Consider the following 22543-nt stretch of genomic DNA (forward strand, 5'->3'; position numbering starts at 1 on the left):
AGATGACATTACGTCAGCAGCGTCACTGCGGAGTCGTGAACGCGGATTGACAACAGACCCGGAAGAGAATACAATGCTGAATAAAGTCGTAGTTTTTGGGGTTTTTTTGGACCAAAATGTATTTTCGATGCTTCAAAAACTTCTAACTAACCCACTGATGTCACATGGACTACTTTGATGATGTTTTTATTACCTTTCTGGACATGGACAGTCTACCGTATATACATTTTCAATGGAGGGACAGAAAGCTCTCGGACTAAATCTAAAACATCTTAAACTGTGTTCTGAAGATGAACGGAGGTCTTACAGGTTTGGAACGACATGAGGGTGAGTCATTAATGACATAATTTTCATTTTTGGGTGAACTAACCCTTTAATGAGTATCTTGTCATTTCCTATAAGAGCCACACTGTTCTTTTCAAGCCTATAAGCAGTTATTGATGCCTTAATGCTTCTTTGATATGGATGATGAGACCATACATGAATTTAGCTTTCCTTTGTTTTCAGTTGGACCTAATGCCCTGCTATATATGAGTTACAGCGAGCTCAATAAACTTTGACTTTGAGTGAACAGCACTTCTCGTGTTTGTGTCATTCTTGGTCCCCGGTACCGGTGCTCAACTCTGCTCTGCATTATATTGATTTGGTATTAGAGGTCCATAATGTTTATTCAACAATCATGCTCTTCGTTGTACAATCCACACTTTTCTGTCATTCAGTACATTCAAGAATAACCAACGTGATCTCATGAGAATATGTATTTTTATGTAAAGTGTGGTTCTACCACAAGTACATTTACTTACATTTTCATACACACAAAAACATACAATATAGCGCTAAAACTTTAAAAAAATAAAAATAATTTAATTAAAAATAATTATGTATGAACAGCAATAAAACGTACATCATTTACGTATCCAAGTGTGAATGTGTATGAATTCCCATTAACATTAAAATCATGGCATTAATGTTTTAATTCTGTTGTATTCAATTGTCATATCAATACATGATTTTAGTCAAATTTTTTGAATGCAGTTTACTCATCTACTTAATATGAAATAACATTTCTGTTTGTGACTTGTGCTGCAAACTCATTTCGGAGGATTACATAATGTTAAACAAGACTACACTTTGAAACACTTTGAAATTTCTGTAATTGTTTAACCATTTTGTAATATTTAGTTTATTTGTTGTGTGACACAGAAGGCGTTCTCTCCAATGCAGCAACTGACAATACAACCATAAGATACACCAAAACACAACATAAACTCACAAATCACATCAATTTTATTTGTTTCGCTATTCTCCAAATCTTTACAATCCATATGATTGTAAGGAACAGATCCAAATTTAGCCCTTTATCCAGCGATCTTCATCTTCATTCTCAGCAGCGACCGTCACAGTCAAAGATCATGGTCGTTATGATTTAAATTTGAAAGTTTGTTTGTTATTCTTTTATTTATAACAGTACATAGTTTTAAGAAATTGTTATGGGTAGGTTTAGGGGTATGTGTAGGATTAGCAGCTCAAAATATCGTTTTAATGTTATATTTTTACTAAAATTGTCATTTTCCTCCTCATTTCTGTCCATTATGTTTTATTCTTTTAACATTCTGTATGAAATGGGTATGTTTATGTTCGGCAGGGGGTTTATGGATCTTAAATTTATCTGCAAAACGATAAAACTATGCATATATCTTTATGACATGAAAGATTCGTAAATATTATACGTTTTTTCGCTGTAAAAAAAGTTAGTATTTTTATATTTTAGTGCTATAAATACATCAATATTGTACATTCCAGCACCTTTCTAAACGTAGGCTTCAAAAATGTATGTTTTTTGACTTTGAAAGCTACATATTTATACCTACATATTAACAATGAGACCAGGCTAGAATAGCAGCATAAGAGATTAAAGAGCATTGCATTTATAGATTGATAGAGAAAAACAAACGATCTAGTCAGATTATTAATATGATTATAAATACTTCACAATATTACACTAGCAATCTTAGTGTTGTTTGGAACAACAACTTTTCAATAAAAAAAAGTCCTTAACAGCAACTTACGTTTCAACATGAAGTTAGTTTGTATTCCTTATTTGACAACAAAAACAATTCCAACTGAAGTTACTTCATAAGTGACCTACTGAAACAGGCTGAAAGCCAGACTGGGATAATAGGTGGAGCAGAGCAACAGACATTCCCTTCCCATGTAACTACTGGTCGCTCAAGCGACTCAAGGGCTGCAGAGAGCTCTGGAATGGATTCATGGGCTGGAGCGGGCTCTGGAATGGAGTCATGGGCTGGAGAGGGCTCTGGAATGGATTCATGGGCTGGAGAGGGCTCTGGAATGGAGTCATGGGCTGAAGCGGGCTCTGGAATGGATTCATGGGCTGGAGCGGGCTCTGGAATGGATTCATGGGCTGGAGAGGGCTCTGGAATGGAGTCATGGGCTGAAGCGGGCTCTGGAATGGATTCATGGGCTGGAGCGGGCTCTGGAATGGATTCATGGGCTGGAGCGGGCTCTGGAGCGGGCTCTGGAATGGATTCATGGGCTGGAGCTCTGGAATGGATTCATGGGCTGGAGCGGGCTCTGGAATGGAGTCATGGGCTGGAGAGGGCTCTGGAATGGAGTCATGGGCTGGAGCGGGCTCAGGGACTGGAGCCAATGTATATGCAGCCCACACACATCTTGGCTGAGGGCTCAGGCGTGGCGGCCATGATGGGACAAGGCTCTGGAATGGCGGGCATCTTGGGACAAGACTTTGAGATGGAGGATACTGAGGAAGCGACTTCCACAGTAAAAACAGAGCCACTCAGTTGCAATGCCAGATCTATATTTGTCCAACTGAGATCATGAAATAGCATGAGGGAACTGAGTGGATCAGACACCCCCCCCCCCCCCCCTCAAAAAAATATTCATAAGACACACCTCGTCAAATGCACACACACACTTTAATAACAAAAGACAAAAAATAAAGACACTCTAAACCTGGAAACTGGCAAATAGTCCACAAAAAGAAATAGAAACATAATCCAAAGACCACAAAGGAAGGAACAAGACATCCATGAGAAATAAATACAATAAATACAACTCATGACCCACAACTAAAACACAAGAGCTTAAATAGGCAAACTAAAACCAGTAAATGATCAACAGTTGGGAGAAAATAAACCATAATGAGTCCAGGCACAGGATTGTGGGGAATGTAGTTCATAATGGGAAGAACAAAGTCATAAGGAGTGCCCTCTGGAGGAACTCATGGGCACTCCAGCTGGTGAACGTGACACTTATCAACACACAAAAGAGGAAGTGAGACTAAGGGTTTTAGTAAGTATGATCTTATAAAGTCAAATTCATTAAATTAATTTAAAAAGGATCAAGGCTGCATTTGTTCACTCAAAAGAAACTGTGAAGAAATAAAAGTTTAACTGCATGTGAAAATCACAAACATCTTAAAGAAACGCTTTGAAAATGTTTGAAAAACTTTGCATGTTCTTGTCTCTGTTCACTTCCTCTTTCTTTCTTCGTTTGGCTAATTCTCACGCTCTGAAGGATGCTGCTTTATTTGTTTTGTCCATTTTATGATGATCTATTTTCTTATCATACAAAAAGTTTTTTTTTTTAATAGTTTTTATTAAAGCTGGTTTTGAAGCAGCAAGTGAGGGTAAAATGTACTTGAAAAGAGGAAGATAAAGAGTTTGTCTTCAAGAGAAATCTTCCTGTTCTCACTGTATTGTTTCATCACTGAAAAACGGTAAGATTTCTTTTAATTTGTTCACTGTACTTATTAAATTGCATTTTCATAGAGAAAAAAAAAAGCTGTTGTTTATTTAAATATGACCTATATTTTATATGGGAAATAATAAATTATGGGTGAATCGCTCCAAAAATGTTCAAGTCATGTTTTACCTGAGAATCAAATGAAAAAAAGTATACAATATATTTGCATAAAACCATTGAGATTTTACTGTCATGAAAATAACCTTGATGAATTTCATGAGATTCACCTTCACAGAAGCTAAAATAAGTGTCTGTATATTGATTGTGATGTCAGTCAGAATGGCTCCTCCTCTTCCTCTGATCTTTCTGCTCATGATTTTGGGTAAGTCGGATTTATTTCTGCTTTTCAACATCCTCCAGCACTGCAGACTCATCAGTGATAATGAGCTGCACTTATACATACCCTACTGGACATCAGATCATGAAAGTGTTCTGGACCAAAGGCCCATTACAAGAGGGAAAAGAGCCTCCAGATCTGTCTGAGGACACTGAATACAGTCAGAGGCTTCAGTATCTGGGAGATAAACAGCAGAACTGCACCATCAGACTGAGTCATGTGACACTGAAGGATTCACACATGTACTGTTTCAGTAACTAGTTTTGTTTTCCTCTTTCTCCTGGTTCTCATGTTTTCCTCTCTTCCATTAAGGCTGTTCATCCATGCACTTACGCTCCTAAAATGAACATCCCTCTGTATGAGAATGTTACAGTTTATGAGAATGTTACTGTAAGTGTCCAGCTCTTCTCATTGAGAGTCAATAGAGATTAATCTTGTGCTATTAAATGTCCCACTCTGTCTTTCTTCTCTCGACGTCACTGCAGACTATGATATGTGCCTTTAAACATTTCAAAATGGTTATCTTTGTAAATCTTTGTAAATGGGTCTCATTTGTGTCTCATTGTTGTCTCAGACTAACAGGAATATGCTGTATGATGGCATTTTACAGTCTTTATGTGACTGTGTGGGTGGAGCCTGGATGATTGACAGGAGTGTCTGATGAGGATTTACTGGAGTATTTTGAGAAGATTGAGGAAAATCAAATTTAAGTCAAAAACTTGGCCAGCAAACAACATTGTCATGAAAATATATTGTTGCTTGACTTGTTTGATTATAAAGGCTTACAGTTAATGCTAATAGTTTATCAATTAGATTGTTGTTGTTTGTGTCACTGTAAACATCTTTATGATCAGTGTAGGAATACAAATGTTCTAGTAAATACACTTTTAACATTGAACATTTTAAATTAATCTTTCATTCAATAAATTAGTGTTCTCAATGCTAGTAGTCTTAGTTGACTCATCCATGGATCATTTCAATGCTCACTTTTCACAGTTGTTTCTGATGCTTAAATAGTGTTAAAACAACATTTATTTCAGGTTTTTCCAGCCAATGCACATGTGCAGCCCTGAACGCACATCTGAGAACTGTTTCTATGGAAATCAGTGATGATTGCCAAATTGTAACTTTTATTTAGAAGGCGGGGCTTCCATTACTAGAGCCGCCATATTGTGCATGTGATAAAAGGCCTCAAGCTTTACTCTGACAGGACTGATTTCCTCTTCCTCATGGGTGTGACGTCCCTCAGTGTTGCTTATGAAGGTCACATGATCACACTGTGATGCTGCTGTCAAAAGTTCATGCGTTTGGTTTTCACACTTACTGTGCTAAAGAGGAAACTGTGTTTGTGACCCTGTTTAAAAACATATGATGCATTCAAGAACAAAGCCACTGGCAGAATAAAAAGCTTAGAAGCTCTCATAAAAACTTTCAGACATTTAGATGAATCAATTCTGCTTCATCGGCATGATTTAAGTGCTTTGTTTAATTTCCAGATGGCTATTAATCAATCAGTGAATTGGAGGTTTATCAAATTCACAGTTGGCGATGCTGTCAATGAAAATTTTTACATCACTGTCACTGCAATAGCTTCCAGTGTTTTACAATCCCACCTCCATCAGTTCCCATTCCAGGATAGATGGTCTGCATATGCAAACTAAAGTATATTAAAGAATAGTCATTCAAGTTATTATTCTCTCTCTTCTCTCTCTCTCTCAAGATCAGGTTCCTTGTCATCACTGTCTGTATGATTGAATATAGATATTACCAAGTTTGAAAACATGAGCATCTTCATGGATTGACTTAAAGTTTCTCACATTTTAACTTGTATGTCTTTAGTCTGGTGTTGTCAGATAAAACTCTTCTTCTGCTTTATCAGAACTATAGTTGAGGTGTCAAAAGCTCAAATTAAAATATAATATATTCATTGCGTGTCATTCAGTGTGAAAACAGCAATACTGGTTCCACCCTGATCATTTGTAGTGCTGTCTCTGATCACGGGTGTTGGTGAAACGGGTAAGAGCTTAATTTTCTGTCAAATATCTTAAGTGTTAAGTGGGATTCTTAAGTATCTTAAGTGGGATTTATGGGAGATTGGTTGGGGCTAGTTGTCACAGGGCTGTGTCTATGGTTTCAAAAGACCAATATCACAAAAATGTGTTTTCTCCAGCAGTACTTTGTTGGATGCAAACACCTCAATAAAAATCCACTTTAATCTTGTACGCAATAGATAACTGTATACAGACTTATATCCAAGACTTATATATTAAAATGTATCTCTATACAGGAAGTGGCTTTTAAAAATGAGCTGTCATAAGAAATATTCACCAGAATAAAAGTGTGACAACTAACCCCAGAAGTATGTGCTGTAAACACTAGCAGTGCACTGAATCAAAAATCAAAGGTGGATCATTACAGTTTCACAGTATGAAATTAAAAGCCATCGTTCTGTCAGAGTTCTAGCTGTCTATGATGTGCTGTCAATCAAAAATGGGGCGGGGAAAGACAAACAGTTAACTCCTGTAGTGCAAAAGTGACTGTTGCTGTCATGTTCTTGGATAAATAAAGTATTTTATTGATTTCTGTGTGTATTAAGCAAAGAACTAGAGCTTATTTCTCTTTTGGTTTGTTCTGTTCAATCTTGAAATGGAAAGTGCTCAATTTTCACTGACAAGAAAGAGGAAGATCAGGGCACAGTGCAGCATGATCCTGGATCAACATTCCAATCAACCAATCAGATTTTAGGGACAGTTTACAGTTTATGTCAAGTTTAGGCTTACAACCAGGGTCATCCTTTCTTGCATTGTCTTGAGCCATCAATTATAAGAATGAAACCCCAAAACACGTTTTCTACAGCTGTAGTTATTTTGGTGAAAGTAACTCAAAAGTAATACAGGAGTGATATAACACATTACAATTCTGAGACAGTAATATTGTAAGGTAAATAATTACTTTTAAATAGCAGTAACAAGTAATCTATAATGTATTACAGTTTGGAAGTAACTTGCACAACATTGATGGTGACCAACAAAACTCAGACAACAGAAACCCTTTAAATCCCAACAGAACATTAAACACTAACAGATCTTCTCAAAATCTCAGCAGAGGAGGGTTGAATGACAAAAACAGCATTACCAGCTTCACTTATTACTAACCAGTTTGATTTTATTTCTGTCAGACATCTACAGAAGTTCTTACTGAGTTTTGTGAGTCACCATTGTGCTGAAGAGTAGAGCCTGTGCTTCAGTCCAGGAGAAGATCAAGAGACACTGATGGTGACATGCTGCATGTTGCTTTATTTAAAAAGCAGTAATCTATTGCAGTAATGTCTATTAACTACTTTTTTTTTTTTTTCAGTTAAAGGGCTAGTTCACCCAAAAATGAAAATAATATACACCACTATGAAGCTTTGTGAAGCACCGAGGCTTTCCCCTCAAAGTGTATCGTAAAAAGGTTCATTACTCGAAGCTTTTCAACACGGTGCACACTAACGACATCTTGTGGTCAAAAGGTGGAAAAAACTGCATTTGCGTCCCAGACGACCGAGCTATTTTCGGACTGTTTCATGTAATAAATCAGTCTGTGCTATGAAAAGCGTATAGAACAATGTAAATTATTATTATACATAAAGTCTTTCACATGTCATTTTACTCATACAATTTGAATAAATGAGTCTGTGAATACATTTTTTGGGGGGGAAATAGGCAAGCTTGGGCATATATTATCAAAATAAATAGGCTAAGTATGAACTGGGAATAAATACAAACTGAACATGCACAAAACTGCAAATGTAAATATTTATTCGTATAATGACATATTCTTTTGCTAAAAAGCAAATGACACTTCACATCTAGCAAGGGTTTATGTTATATGAATCAGAATACGAAGCGGTCACGTGGTTGTGTGCGAAAACGAAGCTTCAGACATCACCGATCACATGGTTATGGTAAAACGAATCAAGCTCTGATACAGTGGCTGCGTCCAAAACCCTAGTTAGCTGTCTTGCTGCCTCGGATTGTGGGATATCAAAGGCAGCTAAAGATACATCTATGCTTCCTTCAAAAATCAATCAGATGAAGGTATCCCAGGAAACAGGAAGTGAAGGTAACATTGAATTCGGATGTGCCTTGATGCCTTCCTACCTTGAAATGTGTCCTCAAAAGGCAGCATTTTCCAGTTTTCGGACGCAGCCAGTGCCGACCCTAGCCTCTTTGGCGCCCTAGGCAAGATTTTTTTTGGCGCCCCCTTATATTGTGATTTATCCAAAGGGGCGAATCTACAAAATTATTTATAGGGTGGCAAAGGGGTGGCATGAGGTCTATGAGGGGTGGCAACACCAAAGCAAGCGCTCATGCATAGGTTTTGGAGATTTATAGCCTTACATACACAATTGTGTTCACAAACATTGCATTACCAGAAAGTATCTATAATACTGTATGAAATTAATAAATAACAAACTTTCAATATCCATCATGGCACCAAGTAAATACACTATATGAAATACTTCTAAATGAGTCTGAGCTTGTATCACTAAAGGAGATGAGCAGTTTTATTAATATTACACAGGTTACTTCAATGGTATAAATCACATTTTAGTGCAAGTTAAAGAGCAACAAAACAATTGTTGAGTTTCTGTTATTAACAGAGGTGGGAATGTCTGTGTGTGTTCACCCAGAACACCCCATCAACTACATACTCTAGCAACACCCCAGCAACTGCATAGCAAGTGCCTAGCAACCACCCAGAATCTCCAAGCAACCACCTAGCAACACTTTGGCAATCACCCAGGACATCTATATTCTGGACTAACTGACCAAAGTTTTTACATTTTTTAAACAAGACTTTAGGTTGGGTTTATGACAAGCCAACATAAATTTGTCTTTCAAACTTTTCAGTCATATTGTTTTTCTTGATTGCTAATGCACAATTCATGAAACAATTCAACATTTTCTCACAGCTAAACACAATATCAAAACTATACACCAACTTGTACAAACCTCAAACATCCAGGTCAAAATAAAATGTTCTAGTCAAAAACTTATTCTTGTCTGACAAAATCAAACTTTGGCATCAGATGACACACAAAACATAACAAATACACAGACTACTGCACTGCCCAGTGAACACTAGTGAGATCAATTCATATAACACGGTAACAAAAATACCTCTTTTTCATTTTACTATTATAAATTGATCTTGCAGTAGATGAAAAGCATGAGAAAAATAAGTATGAACTTGATATGCACCAAAATACAATAGACTGTCAATTGCAGTAAAAGTAAATTCAGCATCCTCTGCACATTTGGCTAAATTTCATTACAGTATACAGTATATACAGTACTATAGCAGTGTATTGGTCTTCTGACACAAGACTATATCCCTAGGCAATCATTTCTCAGCGCTGCAAAAAAATACATATAACAAATGGCTACAAAGAAAGTTAACAATCACAACATTGAGGGTGAACAACGTGACATTTCCCTCATCTAAAGTAGCCTACTGGTACTGTGTAAGTTTAAAACCCCTGTAAATTATTCATTCAGCTCTCTCTTAGATTTTTTTACTGGTGTGTCATCAGTTTTGCTACCTAATGTTGTCATTGTTAAACGTTTTGAGAAATGTGTCTTTGAACGAATGGTTTGGGAAACTGGGCCAACTGAATCACTTATAATGTGTTAGCAATCGAGAAAAGCTAAAATACGTTTAGATTCTTACCCAAACTCTGCTATTAGTTTCTGTGATCGGGATCTCCGTATTGATTTCATGTTATTGGTTCGTCGGATGGCAAAAATACCTTTATCCATGATGAAAGTGTTGCGGGCGGTCGCTGAATCAATTTCGTCAAAAAATTATGAAAATTAATCTGACATATTCGGATGGGACTACATTTCTCACAGGACTTCTGAGTTAGCCGGGAAGCAGTAATTTCCGATTCACGTACAAATATGGGAAAAAAATCGTAAGTGAACTTGGCTGCGCTGTGTTTTTGACTCTCAAAGAACCGATTCATAAGAGTCATTTGTTAATGAAGCACACTGGGCGCGCTGCGTGCAACCATCATGCACAGTTTATTGAAAGACGTGTTTTCTTGCCATTACTTTGTGTTAAGCAATTTTTTTAGACATCATATTGAAGCGCCGCTCCTGAAAAGCAGTACTTCAAACACTACTTACATATTTTATTCTGTGATAATTTTGGGGTGGCAAAGCTTCTTCTTAGGGTGGCAGATGCCACCCCGTGTCACCCCGGTAGATCCGCCCCTGTCCACGCATCCGGCCTCTTTGGCGCCCCCCTAGCGAGATTGCGCCCTTAGCACTTGCCTATACTGCCACAGTTTTGACAAGAAATTAAACTTCTTTGAACTTTACAATAAACGTCTATCTTTAAAACAGTTTATTTAGACTTAGATGATACATTGTGTGTCATTTTTCATTTGTGCTACATTATCTAAACGAGGTGATTGCGTATGTTTTTATTGTTTCAGTTTATTTCCAATATTACAAGCTTAACTTAATACCTTTAAACCTGGATGATGTGACTTGTTTAACATGATCAACCCAGTTACTCTGGAAGTATTTTTTCATTAAAAAAATAATAATAATAATAATAATTTGATCAAAGACTGGAGATTGGAGATTGCATCGGAAAGTAAAGTAGTGATTGAAAGCAACATTGTTTAATTTGTCTCGTCTTTACTCTTATCTGGTGTCGTATAGCCCACACTTGTTTAGTTCTAATAATGCTCTTTAATGTGATGTGCGTTCTTTTATTTCTTTAATAGAAAGTGTTCGGATTCTGCCGTTACATATTACACAAACAATACAAATGCTTGCACGCTCCTTTCAATCACGAAATCCATTGAAATATTTTTTTTCACCATGCATGCAAGATTAATGTTGGGAAATTTAAATTGGTAGATTAAGCTCTCTATTTGTGATCGATTGTACTTTTGTGGAATAAATAAAAAAAAAAATCTGTGCTGTGTGCACTGCATTGATAGAGGCTAAAGTGAAAGTTGTTTTACGCTATGAAACGTCTGCCTTTCAAACGCGCCTACTTTAAATATTGTGCGGGAAACAGAAATCTGATCAGTTATCCAGATACAGAGGCCACTTAAAGGTGCTACAGAGGATGTTTTGGTTTATACATTTTTGCAATATTACTTGAAACTGTCTTTACTAACTGATAAAAGACTATTTATTAGGTGCACTGAAAGGAATAATATTAATATACATCATATGTGCACGAGGTAGGGCCTTAAAAACATCAGCCAATCGTTTACGCGATCATCGCGTAAAGGATTGGCCCTCTGGCTTGTCAGTCACTGCCATTACGTTCCTTGTGAGAGACGTGCGCGCTCCAGTAACTTTCCACAGGTGCCGAATGCAATGTTTTTGTCAGGTGTAACAACTGCAGATTATGAGTTACCTGCGGTGAGTCCGACATAATGAATCCACTAACACAACACAGCGAATGCCACTGGTAAACAAACACTCGTGTTCCAATACTCGTGCATGAGTTTTGGGAGGCGTTCCCTCGAAATGAGCTGTGAAGGAGGGGGGTTGTTCTTACACATGCACCTATTTCAAAAACTCACTAACAGACTTTGGTTTCTCAGTCGACGAAAACATCCTCTGTAGCACCTTTAATGTGATCAAATATAAATGCGCTGTGTCCTGATTAGCTAATGATCTGATCTGCTTGATCAGATCACGGTGATCGCATATTAATCGGCAAGTGTAAACGCAGCCTATATCTAACTGCCTTGTGCATCCGGTTGGTGAGGTTTGAAAACGTGCTCTGATGCTGGAAGTGATCTCTCACATGTATACTTCATCAGCAGAGATTGAGTACATTGGGAGTAAGCAGATAAACATCAAATTTTTATTTTTGGGTGAACTATCCCTTCAAGTTTCATTTTAATAAGTAGAAATAAATGCGCAGTCTATATCATTGCCCCAATATGACATTTTACAACTTTTAGTAAAACATCTTTGAGAAATTTAAGGCAATGCTTTTTCTAAGTACACACAACTAATTACATTTTACAGTTTAAATATATTGTAAATATATTTTTCAATATATGAACATATATAACACATTAAATTAATGCAATATATTATTTAATTTATTTTTCAGTATACTTGCATCATAAATCATGCATATATGGAAATATGTTTTCATTCCATAAGGGAAGAATAGTCTGACACATATAGTGTTATGTCATTATTTTAACATTAAAAAATAAGCCACTATACATGTATTGTAGGTGTTGATATGGTGACATCAGTCAGAATGGCTCCTCCTCTTCCTCTGATCTTTCTGCTCATGATTCACGGTGAGTCAATGCAACACTTCAAAAACACTCAAGAGAAACTGGATTGCATTTTTATGCATATGCTGAATAAAAGGATGAATTCTGTGTTTCAGGGGTTTCTAGTGCTGATTGGGGTGTGAGTTACAGTCCTTCACACATCTGTGCACTAAAGGACTCATCAGTGATAATGAACTGCACTTATACATACCCTACTGGACATCAGATCATGAAAGTCTTCTGGACTAAAACACAGGAAAAAGTTAATGGAGAGTATCCAGATCTGTCTAATGACACAGAATACAGTCAGAGGCTTCAGTATCTGGGAGATAAACAGCAGAACTGCATCATGAGACTGAGTCATGTGACACTGAATGATTCACACGAATACTATTTCAGATTCTTCACTGATAAAGACAAATGGATTGGTGATCCAGGAGTGACTCTTACTGTCACAGGTGACTTTCATGAGGTTTCTCTCTTCTACTGTGCATTATGTTGAATAATAATCAGTGTATGACAGCAGCACTAGATATAATGTGTGTGTTGTGTTCAGATCTTCAGGTGGAGTCTCCTGAGAGAGTGACAGAGGGAGATTCAGTCCGTCTGACATGTAAAAGCAGCTGCACTCTGACTGACAGAGCAACATTCATCTGGTACAGAAACTCACAGCCATTAACTGAGAGAAGAGACAGAAACAATGAACTCCTGCTGCAGTCAGTCAGAAGAGAGGATGCAGGCAGATATAGCTGTGCTGTACACGGACACAATCACATCTCTCCTGCTGTTCAGCTCAATGTCACGTGTGAGTACAGATTCATTTGTTCTTTTAAAAAGTGGTGATTGTGATTAATCAAAGATTTCATTTTTGTCTTTTTTTAGACCCACCCAGGAACGTCTCAGTGTTGATAAATGGATCTGATGAAATAGTGTCAGGAGATTCAGTGACTCTGATCTGCAGCAGTGATTCAAACCCTCCTGCTCTGAACTTCAGCTGGTTTAAGGAGAATGAAAGCTCAGCTGTTGGATCTGGACAGAGTTTCAGTGCACTACAGAGTGGACGCTTCTACTGTCAGGCTCACAATCAACATGGATCTCAGAGATCAGACGCTGTAACTGTGACTGTTAAAGGTAGAGCAGCTCATATACTTACATTACTCTTTCTAAAGTGAAGAAAATGAATCTGTTCAGATGTTTTACTCTTTTGTAGGACATCTGGTGATATTATACATATCCATTGGAGTGGTTTGTGGAGCTGCAGTGATCATCATGATGCTGGTTTGGTAAGATATGTGTCTGTGGTACTATGTAGTGTGTGTGAATGAGTGACTGAGTCAGAAGGTTGTGAATTCAGTGAGACGTCATGATGAATGTGAGCCAAAGCAAAATTTCCAATTTTCCATCCTCTCTTTCCACACTGACAGCTACTCAGTTAGTTATTGAACGAGGAAGTCTGAAGCTCACATTTTTACTGCAGTAAATCCTGAAGATACACCAGATTTCATCACATTCAGAACGGCAGTGTCACGTCCTAGAGAAACCTCATTGGTTCAAAATAATAATTGTGTATTAAACATCACATAAGTTCAGACTGGTTGTAATTGTGTCAAATCATTGTCTTTAAAGGGGAATCAGGTGGATGAAAAAGAGAAATGACACACAGGAGTCTCAGGTGAGAACAATTTATTTTTTTATCAATAGTTTACTGATCAGGTAAATGAATTTGAAACTAAAAGTGAAACTTTAAATGTAGCTGTGACTTTATTTAATGAGTTGTTTATATAATTTTTTAAAATTTTCTCTCTATTCTGTTTTTTCTTTTAATGGCACAGATGGTTGATTCCAGACCTCATCATGACAGACACAAAGCTTGTGGTGTTGAATTGAGTAATCCTGTGTATGAGAATGTAACGGTAAATGTTTTAACTGAGGATTTCCTACACTTTTACTCAAACAGAATTAAACGCTCCTGAATGTCAGTGTGAAAATATCAAATGTCTTTTGATTAAGCATATGGAAATTTAAATAACACACTCTTGTTTTTACTTTGTCTCTTCATTCATAAAGGCTGATCAACTTGATGATTGTAAACCTGAACTGAACTCGTCTGTGTATGAAAATCTTCCAGTAAGTAAGAATACCTACAAGACAGAGAAAAAAAAAAACGTATTATCCATTCATCATGACTGATGTTCTTGATACTTTTATCTAAATATTATTAATGTTTTCACTTTCTTTCTTTCTTTCTTTCTTTCTTTCTTTAATCAGCATAACAACAAGAGGCTGTAATGTTTTGAACACACAGCAAATATTACAGCCTTTATGCATCTCTTTGTGGGCGGAGCCCTGAATGATTGACAGGAGTGCTGTGATGACACGTGACTGAAGTAATTTGAGGATCATGTTAATCAAACAAAAAAAGACAAAGAGAAAATCACTTACCGCTCTTGACTGATTAACTAATGTAGTTTTAATTGATTAATCTGTATGTCATTTTAACAATGAAGATTATCCAATGTTATTTTAAATTTAATTACTCTTTCTTTTTTCAGTTTATTACCTGAATACTTCTGTTAGACCTACCTGAAAAATAAAGCAGTCTATTTCATTTGTATCTTTATTCTATTGAATTTATTTGTGCTGTTCTTAGTAATTTGATTATTTGTTCTTATTTTATTACTGTTTACGTCTTTTTTAAATTCAATTTACCATTTGAAATCAAACTTCATTGTGCTGTGTGTGAGTTATTGCATCAAAATTACCCCACTGTAAAAAACAAATACATTGATCAATTACCATTACAATTCTCTCACAAATATTTTTTAACTCAATGTTTATATATATATATATATATATATATATATATATATATACATACAGTATATGTAAATAAAAGCTTAAAGCATGTCATCATATAAAGTGATAGAATAAATTTGATTGCCTATACTTTCAATGTATGGACAAAAAAAAAAAAAAAAGATACAATATTGAAAACATCTACATGAAAGTATTTGCAGCATTTTTTTTCCCCGTGGTATCAAAAATTGAATCAAAGTTAGAAATTTCAGTATTGTGACAACAGTACTGTATATCTGGCTCACTTTATCTGACTACACTTAAAATCAATTCAAGTGTTTGTGCTAATTAGTGCATTTATATTAAGTGTACTTAAGTACAGTTGGGAAAATGTACTTATAACTAGTACATTAGTAATATAATTTAATGAAATCAAATTAATTATATTTAGGATATATCTAAGATTCATCGGCGGCTGACTTGAAGCAGTGCATGGCGGTTAGAAATTTTGTCCGACTTGAGACAGCGCTGACACCATGTGACTGTGACGTATGGCCTCAAAGTACCGCAAGTGCGATTCGAGAGCAGTCGGCTGAGTCAGCCAGAGCAGTTTCTGAAGAAGAGCTGCACGAGCTCTGATGAAGACACAGCTGTTCCACGATTGGACGGATTCACCGCATGACAACGATCACGTGTGTTTCGTGTATTTTCTAACGTCACTACGGGAAACAGAAAGTGTCTGACTTCACATCTCCACTTTCAGCTCCTCCCCGCCTGCACGTGGATACTCTCGCTAATCAGTTATATCCAGCTGCAGCCAATGTCGAACACACCGATTGTAACTGATTGGGAGTCAGGGCTGGATGATTAATCAGAAAGTAATCTAAACTGAAATTCAGAACCTCTAACCGGTGTAATTTTCCCAAGATGGTTATTTGTTTTTTTAATCCTGTTGAAACTTTCCCATTTAAAAACATACTACCACTTGAGGTCACGTGACTCTGTCCCATCCAATCAGCAGCATGGAAGCAACACGGAGGCGAACTCAAATGCCAAGTCAACACTCAGACAGCAAACGAGCCCTAAAGGGAGATCACTTGCACTTGCGTCTCCACTAAACTTTATCAATTGTATGTTTTAAGGCTTGCGAGTTTGAACATTAAAGCGATTTTTAGACCATCAGATGTGTATCATTATATTGAGCTACTGCGCTGATGCATTGTGGCACACGAATGCTCAAAGACAGTAGCTGCACATCACGTGAAGATCGAGACTCCACAAACCTACACAACAGAAAGTGTTTCACAACTGGTGTTGCTGGCCGTGCATCACGCTTGGTATCACGAGCCGTCAGTTACATTGGTGATAAAATATATCTTTTGACGTCACTGCCACTGCAATACCTTCCAGTGTTTTACAATCCAGGATCCAGCAGTTCCCATACCAGGATAGTTGGTCTGCATATATATGCAAATTAAAGCACAGTTATTCAAGCAATTATTTCTCTGTGTCTTAAGAACAGGTTCCTTGTCATCACTGAGTGCAACTGATTGAGAATAGATATTCCCAAGTGTGAAAATATTATTACATGAGCATCTTTAAGGACTGACATAAAGTTTCTCTCAGTTTAACTTTTCTGTCTTTAGTCTAATGTCATCAGCTAAAACTCTTCTTCTGCCGTCAGCACTATACTTGAGGTGTCATAAGTTCATATTAAAATATATTAATCACGTGTCATTCAGTGTGAAAACGCCCATACTGATTCCACCCTGGTCATTTCTAGTGCTGTCTCTGGTCACGGGTGTTGGTGAAACGGGTAAGAGCCTGATTTTATAACCGTTCTGTCAAATATCTTAAGTGTGGGGGATTTAAGGGAGATTGGTTGGGGCTAGTTGTCACAGGGCTGTGTCTCAGTAATTATACGGTTTAAAATCAAAATTCCATTAGCACAAATATGTTTTCTCTTGCAGTGTTTTGTATGTTGTTCACAAACATCTTGTTAAAAAATCCACTTTAATCTTTTACAAAATAGATAACTATATAATTAAGGCTGACTATATGAAGGTTGCTGTCAATCAAAACGGTTTTGAACTCGTAGTGCAAAAATGACTGTTGCTGTTATGTTCATGGATAAAGTATTTTATTGATAAATGTGTGCAATAAGCAAAGAATTAGAGCTTATCTATATTTTGGTTTATCCTCTGTTCAATCTCAAAACAAATAGTGCTCAATTTTCACTGACTAGAAAGAGGAAGATCAGATCACTGATGCTACATTAGGTCAACAACACAGTGTTCCCTTTCATGGGAACATCGACGCTACATAGTCGCTTTGGGAACGCCTCTGTGTGTTTTGTCTTGAAGCACTCGTGAAATCGAACCAATAGTTTGACGGGACGTCAGTGAGGGTGACGTCACGGACCAGGAAACTATAAAGCACTCCTGAGAACAAAGAACGCCAGCTTCTGTGTCTTCAGCAGCGCTCTGTGTTATTGTGTGTCTTATTTGGTGTTGTCTGTCAATTACATATACAGAAACGATCTCTTTTGTTTGAGAACAAGAGTATCAGTATTACACCACATATATATGTATATAAAAGACACTATAATGGCGAGCAAACAGCATCAGACCGTGTGCTTCTCCCTACCTTCATTACTTCACGGGTGGGGATACACACGAGCTCTGTGTTGTTTGTCCGGGAGCAGAGCATGCCCAGGCGGCCCTCGAGGGGGTTGTTTGCGAGCATTGTAATATAAAACCTCTCCACTCCCGCCAGGCGCTCTTTGAGCGAGTAGGGATGCACACGATGTGTCGTTTGCTGAGAGTGGAGCATGCACGTCAGTTCACAGCTGACAGTGTTCATTCATAAAAATGTCCCGAAGTGTAAAGAGAAGTAGGCACTAGCGGGAGTTTTTAACTCCACTCCTGTTGGCTTTATTCTCGAGGGAATAAAAGTCCAACGCAAGGCTCGAATCTCGCGTTTGCCGCGGCAGCGCGCAGATTAAGTCTGCAATAAAGAATATACGGCTCGGATCTCGCGTTTGCCGAGGCTGCGCATAGATATCGTGCCCGTAATATATATATATATATATATATATATATATAAATAAATAATATATATATATATATATATATATATATATATATATATATATATATATATATATATATATATATATATATATATATATATATAAAATGTTTATATATATTTGGAGGGAACTGAGTAGACGGGAGTTCCCTTTCTCTCTTTCCCTATAATATCTTGCAAACTATTACGAGCTATAATTCTTTTTGTATTCCAATATATTCTGCCTGTCATTTTTGACTGTTTGTTTTTGGCTGCATTTAATTTGAGGATGAAATGAAATATTGAATACATTAAATTCTGAGGAATTTAAAAGAAGAGAGGCCAGTCTGCCAACCCTGCCACCTCGTGTGCTTCAGGGTGCAGCGGTTTCCAGTGATCCTCCAAGAAGAGGAGGGTCATAGAGTGGTCAGTTCAGTTGTTCCCTGCCGGTTCGCCATTTCAGGGCACTGGTCTGACCGTTCACTCAAAAAAAAAAAAAAAGTCGTCACCCGTGCTCCCCCGCAGAAAGCTTGGGGACCGGGACAGGCAACACAGCTGAAGTCTTTGTGGGTTAAGACAGATCTGCGGACTGTTATTATCACCAAGAAGACTTCGAAAAGGTCCTGACACCAGTGGCATAGGACATTCGAGGGTAGCCCCCTTCCGAAGAGGGTTCTTTACCACACTATATGGTATCCGCCCCTCCTCGGTGCCCTCAGGGGGCCGTTCTGCCAACTCTGCCACCTCATGTGCTTCAGGGTGCAGCGGTCTCCACTGACCCTCTGAGGAGGGCCGGTCGACATTTGATTCGGTTGTTCCCTGCCGGTTCACCGCTTCAGGGCGCCGAGACAAATGCTCAAAAAAAAAAAAAAAAAAAAAACACCAGAGGCCAGTCTTGAGAGACTGATTCCCTTAGTAGATTTCTGGTAGAATGGAAACTTCTTCCAAGTATTTCTCAATGGGTACTGCTCACAAAGAAAGGGTTACAGAATTCGGGTCTCGCCCGCCCCAATTTAACAGGGTCTTCCCTATAGTGGTTGACCCCTTGCAGTCTCTGGTATTGGAACACATAGTTCTGACGCTCTTGCAAAAAGGAGCTATAGAAGGGTTTCTCCTCCCAGCAAGCTGTCAGGGTTTTACAGTCTGTACTTTGTTCCAAAGAGGGTTGGAGGGTACTTTCATGTAACCCTCCATCCTCAGCACAGGAGGTTCCTCAGATTTGCTTTCGGGGGCGAAGCTTACCAATACAGGGTTCTTCCTTTCTGCCTAGCTTTCACCCCACACCTTCACAAAATGCGTGGATGCAGCTCTGGCTCCTCTGAGACTCCAGGGCATTCGCGTGTTGAATTATATCAACAATTGGTTGAATTTAGCTCAGTTTGAGCATATGGCAGTCCAACATTGAGATGTTGTTCTGTCTCACATCAGAAGGCTAGGGCTGAGAATTAATGCCAAGAAGAGTGTGCTGCTTCCAGCTTAAACTGCCAACTATCTAGGGGTAGTCTGGGATTCCATCACGATGCAGGCACGTCTGTCTCCTGCTCTGGTGCGTTCCATTCTCTCGGCCGTGAATGGGGTGAAATTAGGCTAGTCACACACTGCAAAACAGTTTCAGAGACTGTTGGGTCTTACGGCAGCTGCGTCCAACGTGATACCTTTTGGCCTGCTGCACATGAGACCCTTACAGTGGTGGTTCAGGACCAAGGGGTTTTCTCCGAGAAGAAATCCTTTTCGCATGATTAAGGTCACGCGGCGATGCCTTCATGCCTTAGTCATGTGGAAGAAGCCTTGGTTCCTGTCCCAGGGACCTGTGTTGGGGGCTCCTTGTCGTCGTGTAATGCTAATGACGGATGCTTCCCTCACAGGCTAGGGGGGCGATCATGAGTGGTCACTCGGCTCAGGGTCTTTGGGAGGACCATCTACTTTCCTGGCACATAAATCATCTGGAAATGATGGCGGTATTTCGAGTACTCAAATACTTCCTCCCAGACCCGAGGGGCCACTATGTGTTGGTTCGCACAGACAACATGTCAGTGGTCTCTCATACCAACCTGGTCTGAGGTCTCGCCAGTTGTGCAGATTAGCCCATCAGTGAGCACTTATCCCGGGCCATCAAAATGTGGGGGCAGACATCCTGTTGAGGCAGGGGCTGAGGCCCGGGGAATGGAGTCTCCACCCTGAGGTGGTGGAGCTCATTTGAGAACTTTGGTCATGCAGAAGTTGACCTATTTGCTTCGAAAGAACATCTCTTTGCCCACTGTGGTGCTCTCTGACTAATCCACCCCTCTGGGGTTGGATGCCATGGTGCAGACGTGGCCGAGATTACGTCTGTACACACTTTTTCCCCGATCGCTCTGTTCCCAGGAGTTCTGGAGAGGGTTTGCCTAGAGAGGGTCTATCTCATACTGATAGCCCCATTCTGGCCAATCTGAGTTTGATTTGCAGACCTAGTGTCTCTTCTAGATGGCTCCCCCATGGAGATCCCCATCAGACAGGACTTTCTGTCTCAAGCGGGCGGCATGATAATTTACCCCCGCCTGGAGTTGTGGAAACTCTGAGCTTGGCCTCTGAGGGGGCTAGGCTCATAGAATCCGGTCTCCCAACTGAGGTTGTCGAGACCATACTCCACTCCAGAGCTCCTTCCACGAGAAAGCTATACAGACAAATAAATGGAAGTTGGTTTCTACTTGCTGTAGACAATGTCAGCTGGACCTGTTCCACTCTTCTATCAGTCTTGTGCTGCAATTTCTCCAAGTATAAAACTTGGATGGTTTATCTCCTTCTACCTTGAAGGTTTATATAGTGGCTATTTCCACTTATCATGCTCTGTTGGGGGACTCTTCTGTGGAAGAGACCCCCTATTTATACGCTTTCTCTGTGGTACCCAGAGGCTGAGGCCTTCTGTGCGTACAAAACTCCGGTCTGGGACTGGGCTATTGTGTTGGAAGGGTTAGCTGAGGCTCCCTTTGAACCATTAGAGGTGGTGTCTGGAAGATTCCTCTCAAAACTGTCCACCTGTTGGCAATTTCATCTCTCAAAAGAATTGGAGATCTTCAAGCACTTTCGGTTGCTCCCTCATGTTTGGAATTTGCGCCTGGTATGTTCAGGGCTTTCCTTCATCCTAGACCTGGTTATAAATCCAAGGTCCCCACCAACGTCCCAGGACCGATTGTAGTGCAGGCCTTTTGTCCTCCTCCTTTGATTAATCCGGATCAGGAAGAATGAGCAAGTGGGTGGTCGAGGCCATCTCTCTTGCCTATGAGTCATATGGGCAGCCTTCACCTTTGGCTGTCCGGGCACACTCTACTAGGGGTATGGCTGCCTCAAAGGCTTTGATCTCGGGGGTTCCCATTAACGAGATATGTGATGCGGCTGGGTGGTCATCTCAGCATACCTTCATTAGGTTGTATAACCTTGATTTGGGCTCCACTCCAGGGTCCTCGGTGCACTCGTCGTAAGATAACAGACAGGCACTTGGTCTTATGGCCTAGTTGGGATAGCGTTCCCAAAGTGACTATGCAGCGTCGATGTTCCCATGAAAGGGAATGTCTCGGGTTACGTCTGTAACCCTGGTTCCCTGAATAAGGGAACGAGACGCTGCGTAGCTTAGCCATACTCCCTGCACGCCTGTGAGCGTCTGCTTCATCCATATCAGAAGCTGGCGTTCTTTGTTCTCAGGAGTGCTTTATAGTTTCCTGGTCTGTGACGTCACCCGCACTGACGTCCCGTCACACTTTTGGTTCGATTTCACGAGTGCTTCAAGACAAAACACGCAGAGGCCTTCCCAAAGCGACTACGCAGCGTCTCGTTTCCTTATTCAGGGAACCAGGGTTACAAACGTAACCCGAGACGTTTCATGCACAGCTGTAGTCAAGATACAATGGGTTTATGTGTAGTTGAGCTAGTGTCTTCATCTGTGTCTAAGAATAGATACGTATGGTATTATGTGTGATTATTTTAAAAAGTAAAAATAAGCCACTGTTCATTTGTTGTAGGTGTTGATAGTGACGTCAGTCAGAATGGCTCCTCCTCTTCCTCTGATCTTTCTGATCATGATACACGGTGAGTCGATGCAATACTTTATAATATAAAATTGGATACTGCATTTTATATGTACATGCTGCTGCTATTTTTTAAATTTTTATTTATAAAGGGACCATGTACAATTTTTAACATAAATGTTTCCATTCCATGCATTGTACCGAATTTAGCTAAAAGTTAATTTTCACCACAGTCCCCTG

At 39.1% G+C, this 22543-nt stretch overlaps 3 protein-coding genes across 5 annotated transcripts in view; all 3 read left to right on the forward strand.

The window, feature by feature from the left end:
• The window catches only part of LOC125273102, a 32503-nt gene extending 17471 nt beyond the window's left edge, over positions 1–15032 (forward strand). The window contains exons 7-18 of the mRNA XM_048198371.1: positions 4205–4342; positions 4436–4513; positions 4698–4752; positions 12393–12461; positions 12554–12895; positions 12994–13242; positions 13320–13568; positions 13648–13720; positions 14064–14109; positions 14270–14350; positions 14505–14564; positions 14706–15032. Of these exons, the coding sequence (XP_048054328.1) occupies positions 4205–4342; positions 4436–4513; positions 4698–4752; positions 12393–12461; positions 12554–12895; positions 12994–13242; positions 13320–13568; positions 13648–13720; positions 14064–14109; positions 14270–14350; positions 14505–14564; positions 14706–14726 (1461 nt within the window). The 3' untranslated portion in view covers positions 14727–15032. The remainder of the gene's footprint in view (positions 1–4204; positions 4343–4435; positions 4514–4697; positions 4753–12392; positions 12462–12553; positions 12896–12993; positions 13243–13319; positions 13569–13647; positions 13721–14063; positions 14110–14269; positions 14351–14504; positions 14565–14705) is intronic.
• The window catches only part of LOC125271244 (polymeric immunoglobulin receptor-like), a 477349-nt gene that overhangs the window by 284096 nt on the left and 170710 nt on the right, over positions 1–22543 (forward strand). The window lies entirely within an intron of this gene.
• Positions 17021–22543, forward strand: part of LOC125271202 (sialoadhesin-like) — a 136104-nt gene continuing 130581 nt past the window's right edge. Inside the window, exons 1-2 of the mRNA XM_048195205.1 lie at positions 17021–17049; positions 22298–22364. Coding sequence (XP_048051162.1) covers positions 22322–22364 — 43 coding nt within the window. The 5' untranslated portion in view covers positions 17021–17049; positions 22298–22321. The remainder of the gene's footprint in view (positions 17050–22297; positions 22365–22543) is intronic.

The sequence above is a fragment of the Megalobrama amblycephala genome, linkage group LG7, assembly GCF_018812025.1.
Source record: "Megalobrama amblycephala isolate DHTTF-2021 linkage group LG7, ASM1881202v1, whole genome shotgun sequence".
Classification (NCBI taxonomy): domain Eukaryota; kingdom Metazoa; phylum Chordata; class Actinopteri; order Cypriniformes; family Xenocyprididae; genus Megalobrama; species Megalobrama amblycephala.